Source organism: Cricetulus griseus, chromosome 8, assembly GCF_003668045.3.
Source record: "Cricetulus griseus strain 17A/GY chromosome 8, alternate assembly CriGri-PICRH-1.0, whole genome shotgun sequence".
Lineage (NCBI taxonomy): Eukaryota > Metazoa > Chordata > Mammalia > Rodentia > Cricetidae > Cricetulus > Cricetulus griseus.
This window is the reverse complement of record NC_048601.1, coordinates 28829993-28845994: the sequence shown is the minus strand read 5'-3', so window position 1 is coordinate 28845994 and position 16002 is coordinate 28829993. Positions and strand designations below refer to the sequence as shown.

Sequence of the window (16002 nt, the reverse complement as noted above, 5' to 3'; positions counted from 1 at the left end):
ATCAGGCCCTCCATTTTGCTCTGAAGGTTGATTAAGTTTCCACCTGGGTGAGGGAACTGGCTGTGGGATGGGGACCAAGCTCAGCGCCTCTTCCTAAAGTATCCCAAAGAGCCACTGAGCAGTTAGATTAGTGAGTCAGTCTGGGTTCATTGGAAGCTTGCAACAGTCTGCACCCAGAACTTGGGTCTTTGTAGCCTGAAATTTCCTTTTCTGCTTCTCGGAAGAACCACCTTCAATGGATCCTCTTGGCAGACAGAATAAAGCTTTGAAGTTAGGGATGCAGAGGCCAAATGCAGACAACAAGACTCCACATCACTTTGGTTTTGGTAATTAGGGGTGTTAAACAATAAATTAAGCAAACACAAGGAGTTATTAATGTCTCTCATAACATAGTAGCTTTTTTTTTTTCCCCCCTAAAGAGAATCCCAGCCCAAAGTCACTGGGTGAATATATACTTGAGGGGGAAAACAAAATCCAGTCCTACCACACTATTCTGTTGAGATAACATCCCCTCTTCCTACAAACCCCTCACCACTCCAACCAAGCCAAGCCAGAGATATGGTGCTGTGTGTGTAGTAGACATCAGAGAGCTGGGGTAGCCACAGGGTGGCAAAGGGCAGCACGCTGAAATATCCACACAGCTTCATTTGAAAACATCACCGCTTTATTTCAAAGGAAAAAAAAAAAAAAGACTCTCCCAACCCAACACCCACCCCCAAACAAAACAAAACAAAAAACCGCAATCCCCCCAAAACCCAACCAAACAAAAATACCCCAATAATAATAACAATAATAAAAAATCCTATTAGAAATTATAAGGAAGCACTGAGAGTTTGAGTATTACATTCTTCAAGTATGTTGTTGGGATTTTTTATTTTTAAGTTGGTAACTATATACACACACACACACATATATATATAAAAAACAAACCTTAAAAGTGCGGCCAAGGGATTTTGCTTAAAGTTAGGATTAAGGGCTTCACAATACTGAACAGGACTGCACAATCATCCTGTGGGCTTGATGTTCTTGCTTCCAATCCTGGCAGAGTTAAGGAAGGTGCAGGTTCAGAAGTGATCATACTTCAGGGTTAGCATGAGAAAGCCTGGGAGATGTTCTTCCATGGCAGGGAAAATCCACCCTGGATCTAAAATTCCAACCTGGAATGTGGTGGGACTTCACAGTAGAATTAGTCTAGAGGAGGAGAGGAGCCCATGCAGGGCAGGTGTTGGGCCTGGTCAGGTTTTAGCATCTGTTTAGTGGGTTTAGTGCAGTCCTCCAAGCCTCAATTCAGAATGCCCTTCGGTGTTGCAGATTGTTGGTTCATGTTAAAGGACTGTTTCAGATTTGCATCCCAAGGAAAATCATGCTACATAAAAATGATCCAAGATTTTGCCCAAAAAACTTCTTGGATAAAATCTAAAAAATACTATTGCAATTTCGTCTCTTGAAGAAAAAAACATTATTCTAAATGTAAACAGATTCACTCAACTCTCTTGTAGAAAACTTCAGAGTGGGTAATGCTGCTGTCTAGCTCTCTTGGCATGCACTCGCCAGACGGTGAGGAGCACTGCTTTCTGCATCAGCATCATCTGGGGGGTGAGAAGAGTCGGTCCACATAGCTGAAGAGTGCGTCCCAGTGCTTCCAGAGAAAGGCAATGAAAGCCACAAGGAATAAAGTGCTGAACGTCCTGTTGCGTGTCTTCATGAGGGGGACCACACAGTTGGCTACTGTGGACACAAAGACCAAGAGAACTGCCATGACGGCCAGGAGGATGTTGATGAGTTTGCCCAGAAGGTTTCGGGCAGTGGCGTTCTCCAGCCCTTCCAGCTGCACCACCTGCTGCTGCTGCTGCTGCAGCTCCATCTTGGAGATGCGGGTCTGACAGGCCTCCAGGGCCTCCTGTGGGCCAAACACAGGATAGTTAGGCTTCTGTTCTCACAACTCTAGAGCTGACACGGCCTGGGAGAGCCAGATGCATCCTCAGCCATGCCAAGGATTGTAATAGCCAGAGCCTTGACTACTTCCAGGTGGCATTACTCCCATGCCCTCCACTGTATTACTTGCAGAATAGCTACAGGAACAGTGGACATACTTTGACTTATTTTGCCTAGAATTTACTTATTTCTTTATTTTATTTATGACAAGATTCTCTTGTATCTCAGACTGGCCTCACACTTGCTATGTAGCTGAGATAACCTTGAACTACTGATCTTTTTTTTGCCTCAACCTCCTGAGTGCTGAGATCAAAGGCATGTGCCATCATTCCTGAATGGCCTAGCCTCAGTTATATGGTTTTTATTCTTTTAGAAATTATGAGTCTAAGCCAGGCGGTGGTGTCGCACGCCTTTAATCCCAGCACTCGGGAGGCAGAGGCAGGCAGATCTCTGTGAGTTCGAGACCAGCCTGGTCTACAAGAGCTAGTTCCAGGACAGCCTCTAAAGCCACAGAGAAACCCTGTCTCGAAAAACCAAAAAAAAAAAAAAAAAAAAAAAAAAAAGAAATTATGAGTCTAAGGTACACAAGACACAACATGTACTTGTTATGTACTTGTTTTACTTAAACACAGTCTCTCACTATTCTTCTCAGTTCTAGTCTCTGTTGCTGTGGTAACACTGTCATACTAGTATGTTTATCCTTTACCGGCACTTAAGTATACATATGTCTGTGCCTAGCATGGGGTTATTACAGCCATTTCCTACTATAAAGTGCATAGCATTCTACTGGAATTGATCCATAACTTACTTTTTGCTTAGTAGTGGGTCTTGATGATTGTGCTATGTCAAAATACAGGGATCTTGCTGGGTGGTGGTGGTGGTGGTGGTGGTGGCAGTGGTGCACGCCTTTAATCCCAGCATTTGGGAGGCAGAGTCAGGTGGATCACTATGAGTTTAAGACCAGCCTGGTCTACAAGAGCTAGTTTCAGGACAGCCTCCAAAGTTACACAGAGAAATCATGTCTTGAAAAACAAAAACAGACCACAGGGCTCTACCTCATTTTTGCGTGTATAGACATGTGCATGGACATGTGTGCATGTTCACATGAAGGTCAGAAGACAAATGAGGTGCTGGTCCTCAGGTATTCTCCCCGCTTTTGTATTACATACTATGATGACACTACAGAGGGCATTAAAGTGACCTACTTCCCCTAAGGCCAAGCCTTATGTAAACTGCACCCTACCATTCAAGAAAACAAGCTTCATCCCCTAGGAAGGACAGACATCCTCCCAAGGCAACCAGTGGTTGGAACCCTGGGATTTACCAGCCTTGTCTTCAATGGGTTCTGTCTTCCTGGGATGTAAGGTAAGACTCAGACAATGTCAGGCTGAAGCTAGCTCAAGAATGAATAATGGATGCTGCTCACTACATTGGGATGAAAAAATAAAAATGTCAACAGAATTTGAGGGCCTAAAGATGGCAGCTGGGCAAAGAGTCAAGATAGTGCCTTGATTCCCTGGGTAGCTGTACTAAGCTCCGCCTCTCCACATGAACTTCTTCCAAGTGGCTTTCGCAAAAAACACTATGACCTCAGAAAATCTCCACAGGAACAGAGAAACCTCAATGTTTCACTTCTTCATGGAAACAAGGGAGTGTTTATCTTTAACTTCACTGCTGGGATTTCTCACAAACCCACAAACAATGGAGGATTTTTACAAACCGTGTAATGTGCCACCTGTTAAGAGAGCAGGGACAAAAGCCCTTTTCCATAGAAACAGAACATAGGCAAGATGGCCAGAAGCCCCACCTGAGCAGCTCCAGGGCAGATGAGATGCTCTAGTTTTTCCCAGACTGAGATGGCCCCGTCCTAAGACATTTTCCAATACTAGAGCTGTACTTCCCTGAATGGTATGAATTTGTATTGAAGGCAGATGTGTTGCAAATGATAAGAGCTTTTCTTGATTCTCTACTCTCATGTCTTTCCCCATTCTCTTCCTTTCTTCTTTCTTTTTTATTGTTCATACTAACCTGGATGTCCCGGGCCCGTTCATAGGACTGATAGGCAATTTTCTCTTCCATGCTGGCCAACTCCTGCTTTAAGTTCAGGATCTCATTCTGGTGGAGCTCTGTTAGGTCGTTCAGTTGCTCTTCTAGTCGTTCACATCTAAGAAAGGGAGAAAGGTTGGAGTTTCAAACATTTCACATCCTCCCTGATATAGTTTAGATCAATTCTCAAATCTATTCTACAAAATAAAACAAAAACACAGAGCTAGAGCAAGCCTGGGATACTGTGTGCCAACGGTTGCAGCTTTCAGTCTCCAAAAAGGCAGCTGTCACAAAGCTATCCTACAGCATCATGGCTTTTCCAGTTTTCTCCATAGTCCTGGTTAGCTTTGCACACCTATGATGCTGAAGCAGCTCTTACTCTGTTTTGAGTATGGGAGAAGCAAAAACTAATTAAACAAATCTCATCAGGAGAGAAAGAACACTAATGGAAATGGACCTTATAGCTCTCAGTGACTTATTTCAACACCAGTTGAACAATAACTTACTCACCTGGATATTTGTGATTTGGAGGCCCAGAAAGCCAGAGCCAGAGGGATCTATCATCCTCATGGCCAAGCAGTGCTTGGGACATTTATCAGTAGATACTTACTGAGAGTCTGCTGCATGCTAGGCATGTTCAAAGTATGGGGACACTGTAGTAAGCAAGAGAAAGCACCTGCCTTCCATGTATTCACAGAGACAAGGGAGACAGAAAAATGAAGTCAAGACTGGCAGGTAGCCAAACATATGGCAGTGTCTAGTGACACTGGAGGATCAGGAAGACTCTTCAACTCTCTTCCAGAATGAGAGATAAAACTTGAAGGATAAAAACAGAGGCTTGGAAGGTGAGGAGGTTGAAGATGTGCAAAGAAGGACCTTACTCAGAAGGAACAGAAGTACACACAGAATGAGGTTGGCATGTAAGGGCTGGAGCAGGCCAGAGAAACTACAAGAATAGAGAAATGTTCCTGGAAGGCTACATTTATTTACCTTGTATTTCTAGCATTTAGGAGTACTCATGCGTGTTGCACTCCCCTCCCACACATGTTTATACTACATAAAGTTTCAAGGGAGATCATCAGAAATTCTAGGTAGAAAAAAAAAACCACTCAGAAATAAATATATAGAATACCTGGATTCTGGATAGTTGGGGAAGGGACCCAAAGAGGACCGTGGTTAAGGAAATGAGGTGTTATCTGGTAGTAGTGAAGACGACAGATGAAACAGGCAGTGTGTGGAGTCCTAGGAACCAAAGGGCTTCCAGGAGAAAGGCCAAAGCCAACAAATTAAAAACACTGAGACAGGGCAAAGGAAGAAAGAGGAACCACCTCTAGCTCCTGCCAAACAGAATGAAGTCTTGTGTTAGAGGGCAGTTGGGCAGAGCTCATGCCACAGGGAAAACCACATGTGAAACTCAGGACTTGTACCTAAAAATGAAAGGAAAGCTGGGAGCAAGGTACAGTGCAGTCCCTAGAATCCCAGGTGCTAAAGAAGCTGCTGAGACAAGAGGGGGGTAAGTTTGAGGCTAGTCTAAAACCCAACCAACCAACTAACCAACCAACCAACCAACCAACCAACCAACCAACCAACCAACCAACCAATGTGCTAGAGTACCATTAAATATTTAGAATTCTTCCCTTCTTTCCTCTTGTGCTTTTCTTTCTTTTCCCAGCCTCCCTCCTCTTTCTTCTTTTGGTTATAAAGGGGATGGAAGCTGTCACTCTGCAAGCCAAGCAAGGCCTCTACTACTGAGCTACAGCTACAACTTGACTCTTATTTCTAATCACACCTATGGTGCACAAACTTTTTCTTTTTAGCCCAGGATGGTCTTGAACTTGTTATCCTCTTGCCTCTATGAATTCTAGGATTACTGGCATCTATCACCATACCTGGCTAAGAATAACCACTTTTGAGGAACACAAGAATTTCTCTAAGGTAATTTTATGTTGCGGCATCTGTGTTTCCCTTGTGTCTCTGTGCATCTTTGTGTGTGTGCACTCGTATGTGTGTATTGTCTGTATGTATGCAAGTGGTTCATAAGCAAACGCATGGATGCCAGAGGAGGACCTTGGGTGTCCCACTCTATTCCTCTCTGTTTTTTTCCCTTAACATGGGAGTTTCTCACTGAACTGGAACACACTGTTTCAGCTAGATGCCTGGACATTAAGCCCCTGGGATTCTTCTGTTTCTGTTTCCAATAGAGCTTGGGTGACAGACATCCATGCAGCCACACTTTTTTCGACAGGGTTTCACTGTACAGTTCTGGCTGGCCTGTAGCCCATAGAGTCCCTGAGTACTGGGTCTAAAAGCATGCACCTCAATGCCTAGCCTCATTCCTGTCTTTTTGACTTCAGTGTTGAGGGTGCAAACTCAGTTCCTCACGCTTGCACAATGAGTGCTCTTAGAATCATCACCCCATCCTCCATTGTTATCCCTTTTAATAGTCATATAATAAACAATGTTTATATTCAATTTAATTTTATTCCTTAAGAAATAAAAATTAATTTAAGGAGTCATAGTCTGACCCTTTTCATTATGTTATTAAGTCCTATTTAGGTCTCCTTTACCCATCTCTGTTGTGCTTTCCTTCATGCTGTTACAGAATAGCACCCCCATGCTCTGTTATATATAACTAAAATTGGTATTGTGGGACTCCGACTTTTCATATCATCTGCTACCCAGGGACTCAGGAATGGATGGTCAGCTATGAAAGTGATTTTCTGCTAAAATTTAAATTCATCAGATAATGAAAGATTGTATTAATATACTATCTTTTTTATTTTTAGTTATAAAACCTTTATTAATTTTAGCAAGAATAATGCATGTTCATTTTAGGAATATGGCAAATACAAATAAGAAGAAAAATCATTCATCTTTCACAAGTTTATATGTGCATTTGTGTAACATACAAAGGTACTCTTGTCTTTCAAATATGATATCCTCATATTATTTGTAACCTTTCCTCATTTTGTATTCCATCAGAAGCTTATTTTTTTTTAACAAATCAGTAAAGCTTTCTCATTCAAAGCCAGAGACTTATAGATTGATTCAAATATAATCAACAGTAAGATGCAGACAAGAAGAGATACATCATCTAAAACCACTAACAGCAACAGATTCAACGTAGGGAGATGGGCAAAGGTATATCAGAAAGTTGCTAATAAAAAGAAAGCTATATTGCAGTGGCAATACCAGATAAAACAGAAACCAAGTCAAGTTACACTAAATAGGGATAAAGATGGTTTCGATTAGCCTTCCAATGCATCACTATAGGTTTGTTTCTCACTCTCCTTATCTCATCTACTTCATCCATATCTCTAAACATGTCTTCACTGCTCAAATGCCTGTTATGTATATCCTCTTTAAAATCCTGAAGAGACTGAATCAGCCTCTCCCTAAAAGTTTCTTCTAATTTTTTCCTCCTCTCCTGGTTCTTCCCCCTCCTCTGGCTTTTCCTCGGGCTTTGGTTCATCATTTTTTGGGTTTCCTTCCATTTTTTGGCAGGGTTTCATCTTGTGTGTGCTTCTTTTCCTTCTTTGCTTCTTCCTGCTTATTCATGAATGCAATTATTTCAGGTACTGATCTGGTCAGTTTCTTTCTCCCACTTATTTTAGCCTGGAGCGGTACAAAGAACCAACCTGGAGAATTCAAGCAAGCTGTCTCCTGCTGGCCTCTTATACCGCTGCTGGCAAGGCTGAAGGAAGCTGGTACCCAGATGGAAACAAGGACCAGCCTACTTAATATACTATCTTTTAAAACTCATTTTTAGTGGTGGTGGTAGGGGTGTGCTAGAACCCAGGGCCTTGCACATACTATGTGAGTGTGTGACTTTCTTCATTGTCTTTGTTTGCCAGGAGGGTGTTGAAACTTAAAACTGGAATTCCTAACTGCCAGTCTTGCAGCGGTAAAGCTCAGTGGTATGGTGTGCTGGTAGGCTCTGGTCAGTAACTGGGACTGGGCAGTGAGCAGGGTGGTGGTGTCTAGCAGGGTGCATGGTGACAGGGCTACACCACACCCTCTTGGCCCACAGCCTGTACACACCCCGGAGTTTAAAGACTGCTGGAAGCTGGGTGTAGTGAGTCATGCCTTTAATCCCAGCACTTGGGAGTTAGAGCCAGGAGATCACCGAGAGTTCAAGGCCAGCCTGGTCTACATTTTAAAACTCTATACTGTCATGCCATTTTGAAACTAGTCAAGAAGCCAAACCAGTTCCCTTAAAAAGTAAAAAATCTGAGTTGGTCTGACAGCTGTTCAAGTCACACAGCCTCCGTGACTCTGTTGACATGATGGTTAAAACTTGACCAGGAGAAGATGGCTGAATAAAAGTCTAGGCAGATTCAGATTAAAAAGATAAAATCGGGCTGGAGAGATGGCTCAGAGGTTAAGAGCACTGACTACTCTTTCAGAGGACGTTAAGTTCAATTCCCAGCAACCACACAGTGGCTCACAACCATCTGTAATGAGATCTGGCACCCTTTTCTGGCCTGCAGGGATGCATGCAGACAGAATACTGTATACACAATAAATAAATAAATCTTTAAAAAAAAAAGATAAAACCAAGTGTCAGTAAGGATATGAAACTGGTAGAACCATTCTGTTCTGTTGGTGAGAACTTAAAAAAAGTTAAATAACTAATTCTCATAAGGCCTATAATACCACTCCAGGTCCACAGAGCAGAGAAATGAAACTTCTTTGTATACAAGACCAGTCCATGCATCAGTGTCCTAGAAATTCCTAGATTCTGTATCCTTATGTGCTTGCAACTTGCTGTTCAGTTTAGTGTTTCCCCCTTCACTTGCTGCTCACGGAATATCAGGATATGAAACAGAAATGTAAAACTACCTGTACTCAATTCCCAAACTCTAGCAAATAGGCCGACTTTTGCCTTCATTCTCCTAATGTGGCTACTATAGACTGTTCACTGGGGCAGAAAGTGCACATGATCTTTTCTTCCTTTTTTCATCCAACTTTCTTTTTTAATTTTTCGAGACAGGGTTTCTCTGGGTAATAGCCCCAGCTGTCCTGGAATTCACTCTGTAGACCAGACTGGGTTCTAATTCACAGACAGTGCTGGGATTAAAGGCATGCACCACCACCGCCTGGCATCACCCAACTTTCTAAAGGCTGAGGCAGGAAGATTCTGAGTTCCAGGCCAGTATGGTTATACATACCAAGTTTCAAATCAGACTGGGATACACAGTGAAACTGTCACTTTTTAAAAACAAAATAAATGAAAAACAAAACACAAAAGGTTTGGCACCATAGCTCAGTTGGTAGAATGCTTACCTAGCATGCGTGAAGCCTTTGGGGGTCCATCCCCAGAACTTCAATAAGGGGGGGGGGAGGAAAGGAAGGGAGAGATTGTGTGTAGGGGACCAGTAGTCCAGTGGCTGACATCCTGGGGACATGGAAGCAGAAGGTCAGAAAGGTTCAAGGTTATCCTTGGTCACCTGGGGGATTATGAGGCTAGCCTGGGCTTCGTGAGATTGTCTCAACAAACAACAACAACAACAACAAAAACCAAATAATTAAAAACAAAATTCCCCAAATTATGTTATCTGAGAAGGGCAGCTGCAAGGCCTGGGGCATTCTCTAGAAGGAGTTGGTGATTTCTAATTTGGTCTGATGGCATGTGCCTGGCCACTCGTAGGGAAAAATCAACAGCAGAGAAAGCATTTTGCCTTTATGTCAAGTGTGGTGGTTCAAGCCTGTGATCCCAACATATAGGAGGCTGAGAAGGAGGACAGAAAGTTTAAGTATAGCTAGTCTGGGCTACATCATTTCAGGCCAAGCTTAATTGCATAGTGGGACTGTCTCAAAATAAAAATAAAACAAAGGCATCTTTTTTTTTTCTCTCCCAACAGTATCTGGCTAGAGAGCTGAAACTATAATTTATTTTTGTTTGATTTGAGACACTGTGTCCAGCCTTGGTTGGACCTGAACTCCTTATGTAGGGAAGGGTGACCCTGAACTTCCAATCCTCCTGATTCTACCTACTGAGTACTGGGTTTGCTGGTGTACCACAGCACACCCAATCTATGTAGTACTGGAGTGAGAACCGAGCTACAAGACTATACAAGGCTTTGTTTCTCTCTTTTGTGATCTCAGTCACCCCTAACAATCCCTAGAAGGGGTGGTTCAAAAAGACTACTTGGGCTGGCAGGGTGGCTCAGTAGATAAAGTACTTGTCACCAAGCCTGTCTTGAGTTCTATCTCCAGAACTCACATGGTGGAAGGAGAGAATAAAACTACTGCAGGTTGTTTTCTGTTCTCCAACCATATGTAGTGTCATGGAGGCCTTTCTGAAATAAAGTAAATGTAACAACAAGAACAACACTGCTTGCTCACTGCTTGTTAGATGGTCTCTAGCAGTTATGATACCACTGTTCACTGGTTCCCACTTTTTTTTTTCTCCCTAACTCTCCATTTCCCTCTATGTTCTTAATTTTACTTAAAAGCTTTCACTGTTTCTAGTAACTGCATTTTTCTTTTATTCTATCATGCCAATGGCCTACTGGGCACACAGTATTCTCAATCTTAGATGCAAAAAGCTTCTGTTACCTCTTATTTTACTGGGCAAGTGTCACTCCTGCCATTTCCCTGGCTCAAGTTGGCCACATAATTTAAATTGTTCTATCTCTGGCCACTTGTCCCATGACAAGCTTTTTGCATGCACATGAGGGAAGGTGTCTCAAGTCAATTTTAACTGGTCTTCCTAACTCTCCAGAGCGCTTAGTAGAGACTGCCAGTCTATATCTCTGCAGAAATGAGTCTACCAGTAGTTGAGCAAATTACTTGTGAATTCGTGGGAAAGTAACAGACAAATCTTCTCAAGCCAAGATTTATCAGAAGAAGTCATGCCTAAGAACAATGCCTTGTCTATGCTAGCAGTGAGTTCAACAGCAAAGTAGCATTTGGACTAGCAGAATGAGTGCCCTTTTCAGTTCAGCAGTTGAGGCATATAAACAGGTCAGGAGACTTGCAAGGATGTGGAATTCAGGGGGGAAAGCAAGATACTGTGGTCAGGGCTGATATGGGCCCAGTAACTCCTCAGAACTAACCAGTGTAAGTTTCCCTTTTCATCTCAATTACTTGAAAAAATGAGGACTTTCTGAAAAGAACAAAAAAATAGGGCTGTTATTGTGTAGATGAAATCCTACTAAACTTGTAAAACAGGTGTTTCTCGTTAGCACAGAAACACCTCTCTCTAATCTGCAGGAAACATCAGGGAGGAAACTGAGTAAGCCATAGATGTCTTTGCAAACTCCTAGGCACAGAGAGTTTGACCAAACACCCTAGTTGGTGTCTTTCTTGGAATGCAGATCTTCTGGGCTGGGCTCAGTTAATTGCTTTGTTATAAAAACATTTCCCCAAGCTGGGTATATGCTACAGACTTGGAGGCTTAGGCAGAAGGATTGTGATTGAGGCTAGGCTGGGCTACACAGCAAGACTGTCATAAACAAATATGAAAATACACTAAACCCTAATTTCCCCCCCAGAGCTCAGTCAGGAGTTTGTTGCTCAGTTCTACTCACATCCCTGCTTCCTGTTTTAAGATTTCTTTGTCTGCATTTTTTTTTCTGTACTATTAATCACATTCAAAGGCTGCATAACAAAGAGGAAGAACACTGCATCAGCTCCCTGACCTAACTACTCAATTACTAAGGCACAATCCCCACTACTTGGCACTAACATTTTTACTGACAGAGCCTCACTAGGTTCTGGTCTGAAACATGCTGAACAGAAGAGTCCAGGAGAAACACTGTGGTGTTCTCTTTGGGGGGGGGGGAGGAGGAGTGGGTGTGGAGGAATTCAGGATTCAATCTTATCTACTTAATCATCATGAACACCAAAACATCAAAATACTGGTCCTTGACAGTAACAGAAGGATAACTGCCCACCCTCCACACACTAAGTTATACAAAGCCTTTTCCACCAGCCTCTTCATTTCCTCCCTGGGAGGTTACTCAATTCTACAAGTAGGGAGACAGGAGGGAGAAGACCTCCAAGTTTCTTGAAACTGCTGTTAGTGAGGTGGGCAAAGGTCTGACCCAGCTTGCCCTGCCTCAGGTTTTTACATATGTTTGTTGTCTCCCCACCTCCATTACTAACCAAATCAAGATTTATATGACAAAGGGCCATTACTAATATTATGATGTCTTGTTTCCTTGTCTAAATTCTAAATTGGGAAAGGGGAATTCAGCTCCATTTTCTCACTAAACATCTAGCCAACCAAAGGGTAGGCAGGAGGGAAGAGGGAAGATGAGCTGTGTCCCACCTTTAACATGCCTGCTTTAAAAAACCAGGAATTCCCTTTAAGGAGGTCTACCCAGCCCCACCCTAAGGATGCTGAGTAGGCATTTTCTGGACAGCTAGGATGGGGTGCACTTTTGAGTCTCCAAGTACTGTGCATGACTCTAGCAGGTCATTTCTTGTAATTCAGCCTGGACAAAGTTATCATGAGACCAACAACCTCATTTCAAGGAGTTTTATTCAAAGCTCTTTCCTAAATCAATTCAAAGGACTCTAAAAATCTAAACATGACTTCATCTTCACTCTCAGCAAAGAGGAAACGTAGGGGACACTGTAGCCCCGCCTGCTAGGGGCTGGCTACAGTGTCCCCTACAAGGAAACCTGAACACTAAGTTGTTTTTCAAAACAGTCTGAAATCATCCCTTGCTGGAAATAAAAATTGCCGTTTTACAATGTACTGGTCATGTCCAGACTCTCTGGAGGTAAATAACTCATATAACTGTTGATCTTGGAAGCGTTTTTGGTTTCTGGACTGGGCAACACACAGCAGTTAACCTTCTCTGATCAAAGATAAACCAGGGATTCTTCTGGATTAAATTCCCGATGAATGAAGAACTAGGTGAGTACACAGGCTGGGAACTTCAATCTAAAGCATTACTTTTTTTGGGGGGGTGTGGCTCAAAAATTGGGAGTCACTCTGAGAGCCTGTGGGGTTTCTTTGGTTGGGCAACAGGTCAGTAGAGCAGATGCCTGATAAAACTTGTGGAGCAGGTTCTGAGATACATGAACTGACACATACAGGCAACTCTGGGAGCAGACTCCTATACCATTTCCCAAAATTTGGGACACACATGCAGACATTTGACCAGAATGGAGAGACACAGCTGAGGAATATGACATATGGGAATGTGAATAACTCCTGCCTGTGCTGGGGAAACGGGTAATTTGGTTTATATCTTATGACTTCACTGTGCTGAAGCCTGAGAGGAGGCTAGGTAACAATGAACTAGTCTGTAATCCTAGCACTTGCAAAACTGAGGCAGGATGACTGAGAACTTCAGCTAAGTCTGGCCTACATATCGAGACCCTGTCTCAAAAAGGGATTCATAGCACAGCATTAGTCCCCTAAGAATCTAAGGTTAAATAGTGCATTTTCTTAATACATGAAATAAGAAGTATCCAAGGAATATTGGAAATGAAATCTACAGGGGCAGCCTGGTAATTTGGAGATCAGGTAATGCGTGCCTGTAATATCTTGGCACATCTGGAAAAGACACAAGACATTTACTGAGCTCCTTAGCATGGTGATGTGTGTGCTTGTGTATGTGTGGTGTTGATGGTAACTGATTTCAGGACCTTGAATATGCTAAGCATGTGTTCTCTCCCTTAACATTGGGTTCCTACTCTAAACCAAGCACCCTAAAAAGGTATGTCCATGTACATGGTGTCTTCTTCTCTCCTGCTCACCCTCTTCTTTCCCTCGTCTCATTTAATAACTGTTAAATCCTTTTCAATAACCACCACCTTGTTTTCACAGGCAGAGAGGCTCAGATGAGTTCCATGATCTACTCAGGGTCAGACAACTAACAAGTATCAGAGCAGATCTGGCAAGCTTGTCCAGGTCTGATGAATTAATTAATAGGTAACTAATTTCTTTTCTCCTCCCATGCTCCTCGTATACTCTTCAGGTGCTAAGCTGGGAAGAACACATATGTGAATCTCTTTGCACAGCAGGCATCACCTTTCACAAGAATATCTCTGAATCCCCCACCACTATACGAAAAAGGCTAACTTGATCCCAATTGTCTTGGCTTCTATTTCAAAGTTATTGTTTAATCACAGCTTACATATTCTCAAGAGATTCGGATCAATTTTTAGTTGATTAACAGTCAAAAGGGGCTTAAAACAACTAAATCTAAGCATATCCAACAACAGGAAAACCATGTTTAAACAACCCGTTACATAGTTAGCACAGCCTGGCCTGACTGAGTCAGCCAAGTTACTCAGTGTTCTACTGCATGTGATACTTTCCTTTCTCTAACTTTGCTATTGTGACTCAGTGTGATCTAAAATATCTCTGTGCTTAATACAAATACTCTCAGAAGCTGATTCCAAAGCAATCTCCTCAAAATAGAAGCTTTTGAAATTACATTGCTGTCCATCAACACTAGGAAGGCTCCTGCCCACTTTACATAGCACTGCTCACATGAGCAGCAAACACAGAATTCCTAACAACAACAAAAAGCACCCAGGAGTTCCTAGGAGAGCTTTCCAGCCTCCATACTGCCAATGCATTTTGCCACAGCTGAGCCTACTCTCCACCAGTCTGCTAACCAGCATACCCACCCTGGGAACAAGCTTAGTCCTCTCAGCTGCATTTGGTAAATAAATGCATAGGAAATGATTTTGCTGGGTGACATGGTAAAGTCACATCTTTTCTGGCCTCAGTGTATGCATTTGTAATCAGGTTCAACTACATACTTTAGTTCTCTCCTTTGAGTAGTGCTTTGAACCCAGGAGCCACTAGCAAACCTATGCATACTTAGCAAACCTACGCTAACACTTTAGAGAGGTGACAAAGCAAGCGGGACAAGAAAATCTGAGGTCCACAGGGATCCTATCACTTAAGACCTATTAAACCTCATCCCCTTATCCCCCATACAAGGACCTCACTTATAACTAAAAGCCCTATGGAGGGGCTGGAGAGATGAATCAGCTATTAGAACATTGGCTGCTCTTCCAAAGGACCTGGGTTCTTTTCCAGCACCCATATATCTGTAACTCCAGTTTCAGAGGATCTGCTGCCCTCCCACACACAGACAGATACGAAAGCAAAACACCAATGCACATAGAAATAAAAAAAGATAGTTTAATAATAAAAAGCCAGTAGAAAGGAGTTGGGGAGGGGGGAAGCCCAGTGCAGAGCTCAATGACTCACATCTAGATCCTTTTAAAGGATGAAGTGGAGCCTTAGATGAAAGCTTTTCCACCATGGCTGCCCAGACTGTCAGACACAAGTAGGTGGGTGAGGACAGAGGAATCAGAACATCTGATTATTGCAGAGCTAAGCAGACCCTCTCCACAAGTTCACCGGTGTAGAACATAGCAGTAGCACATTAAGAAAGCACCACTGAGAAAGGCTCTGGAAGGGGGAAAATGGCTGCTGGGTTACCAGATTTTACTACTTACCTACACTATTGTATTAGATTTTAATTTCACAGTTTATATAATATACTCAAAACAGCAACTCAGACTTTAGTAAATAGACACATACTCTGATCTGGGAAAAGCCTGCTAGCACCTCTATTGCAGACATGAGTGCCTCTCAAAATTATAACAGCCTTTCCATCACATAGATTTTAGGGTTGAGCTTGAAAAACAACCTGTGTTATTATAAAATAATACTGGATCTGAAGTGAGGTAAAGTTCTGGCTTTGTTGTTGACCTTCAGCAAATTAAAAACAAAACAAAACATACAGGCTGGGTGGTGATAGTTTGTAACTTTAATCCCAGCACTTGGGAGGCAGAGGCAGGTGGCTCTTTGAGTTTGAGGTCAATCTGGTCTACAGAGTGAGTTCCAGGATAGCCAGGGCTACACAGAGAAACCCTGTCTCAAAAACCAACCAACCAACCCACCCCCCCACCCCCAATGACTTCAATTTCCTTAACTATAAAATGGGGATAACACAGGCCACCTGTAGGTTGCTGTAAGGTTAGTTAATGTGCATCACAATGGTTCAGCAAATTCTAAAAGTGGTAATTTTATCA

General features: G+C 42.7%; 1 protein-coding gene and 1 pseudogene across 6 annotated transcripts in view; both read right to left on the bottom strand.

The window, feature by feature from the left end:
• Window positions 1-840: 840 nt before the first annotated feature.
• The window catches only part of Tmcc1 (transmembrane and coiled-coil domain family 1), a 167369-nt gene continuing 152207 nt past the window's right edge, over window positions 841-16002 (bottom strand). For all 6 annotated transcript variants that reach the window (XM_027429194.2, XM_035448491.1, XM_027429192.2 and 3 more), the window contains 2 exons: window positions 3964-4099; window positions 841-1900 (listed from right to left, as the gene is read on the bottom strand). In XM_027429194.2, the coding sequence (XP_027284995.2) occupies window positions 1586-1900; window positions 3964-4099 (451 nt within the window). In that variant the 3' untranslated portion in view covers window positions 841-1585. The remainder of the gene's footprint in view (window positions 1901-3963; window positions 4100-16002) is intronic.
• Window positions 5593-8392, bottom strand: LOC113837035 (annotated as a pseudogene).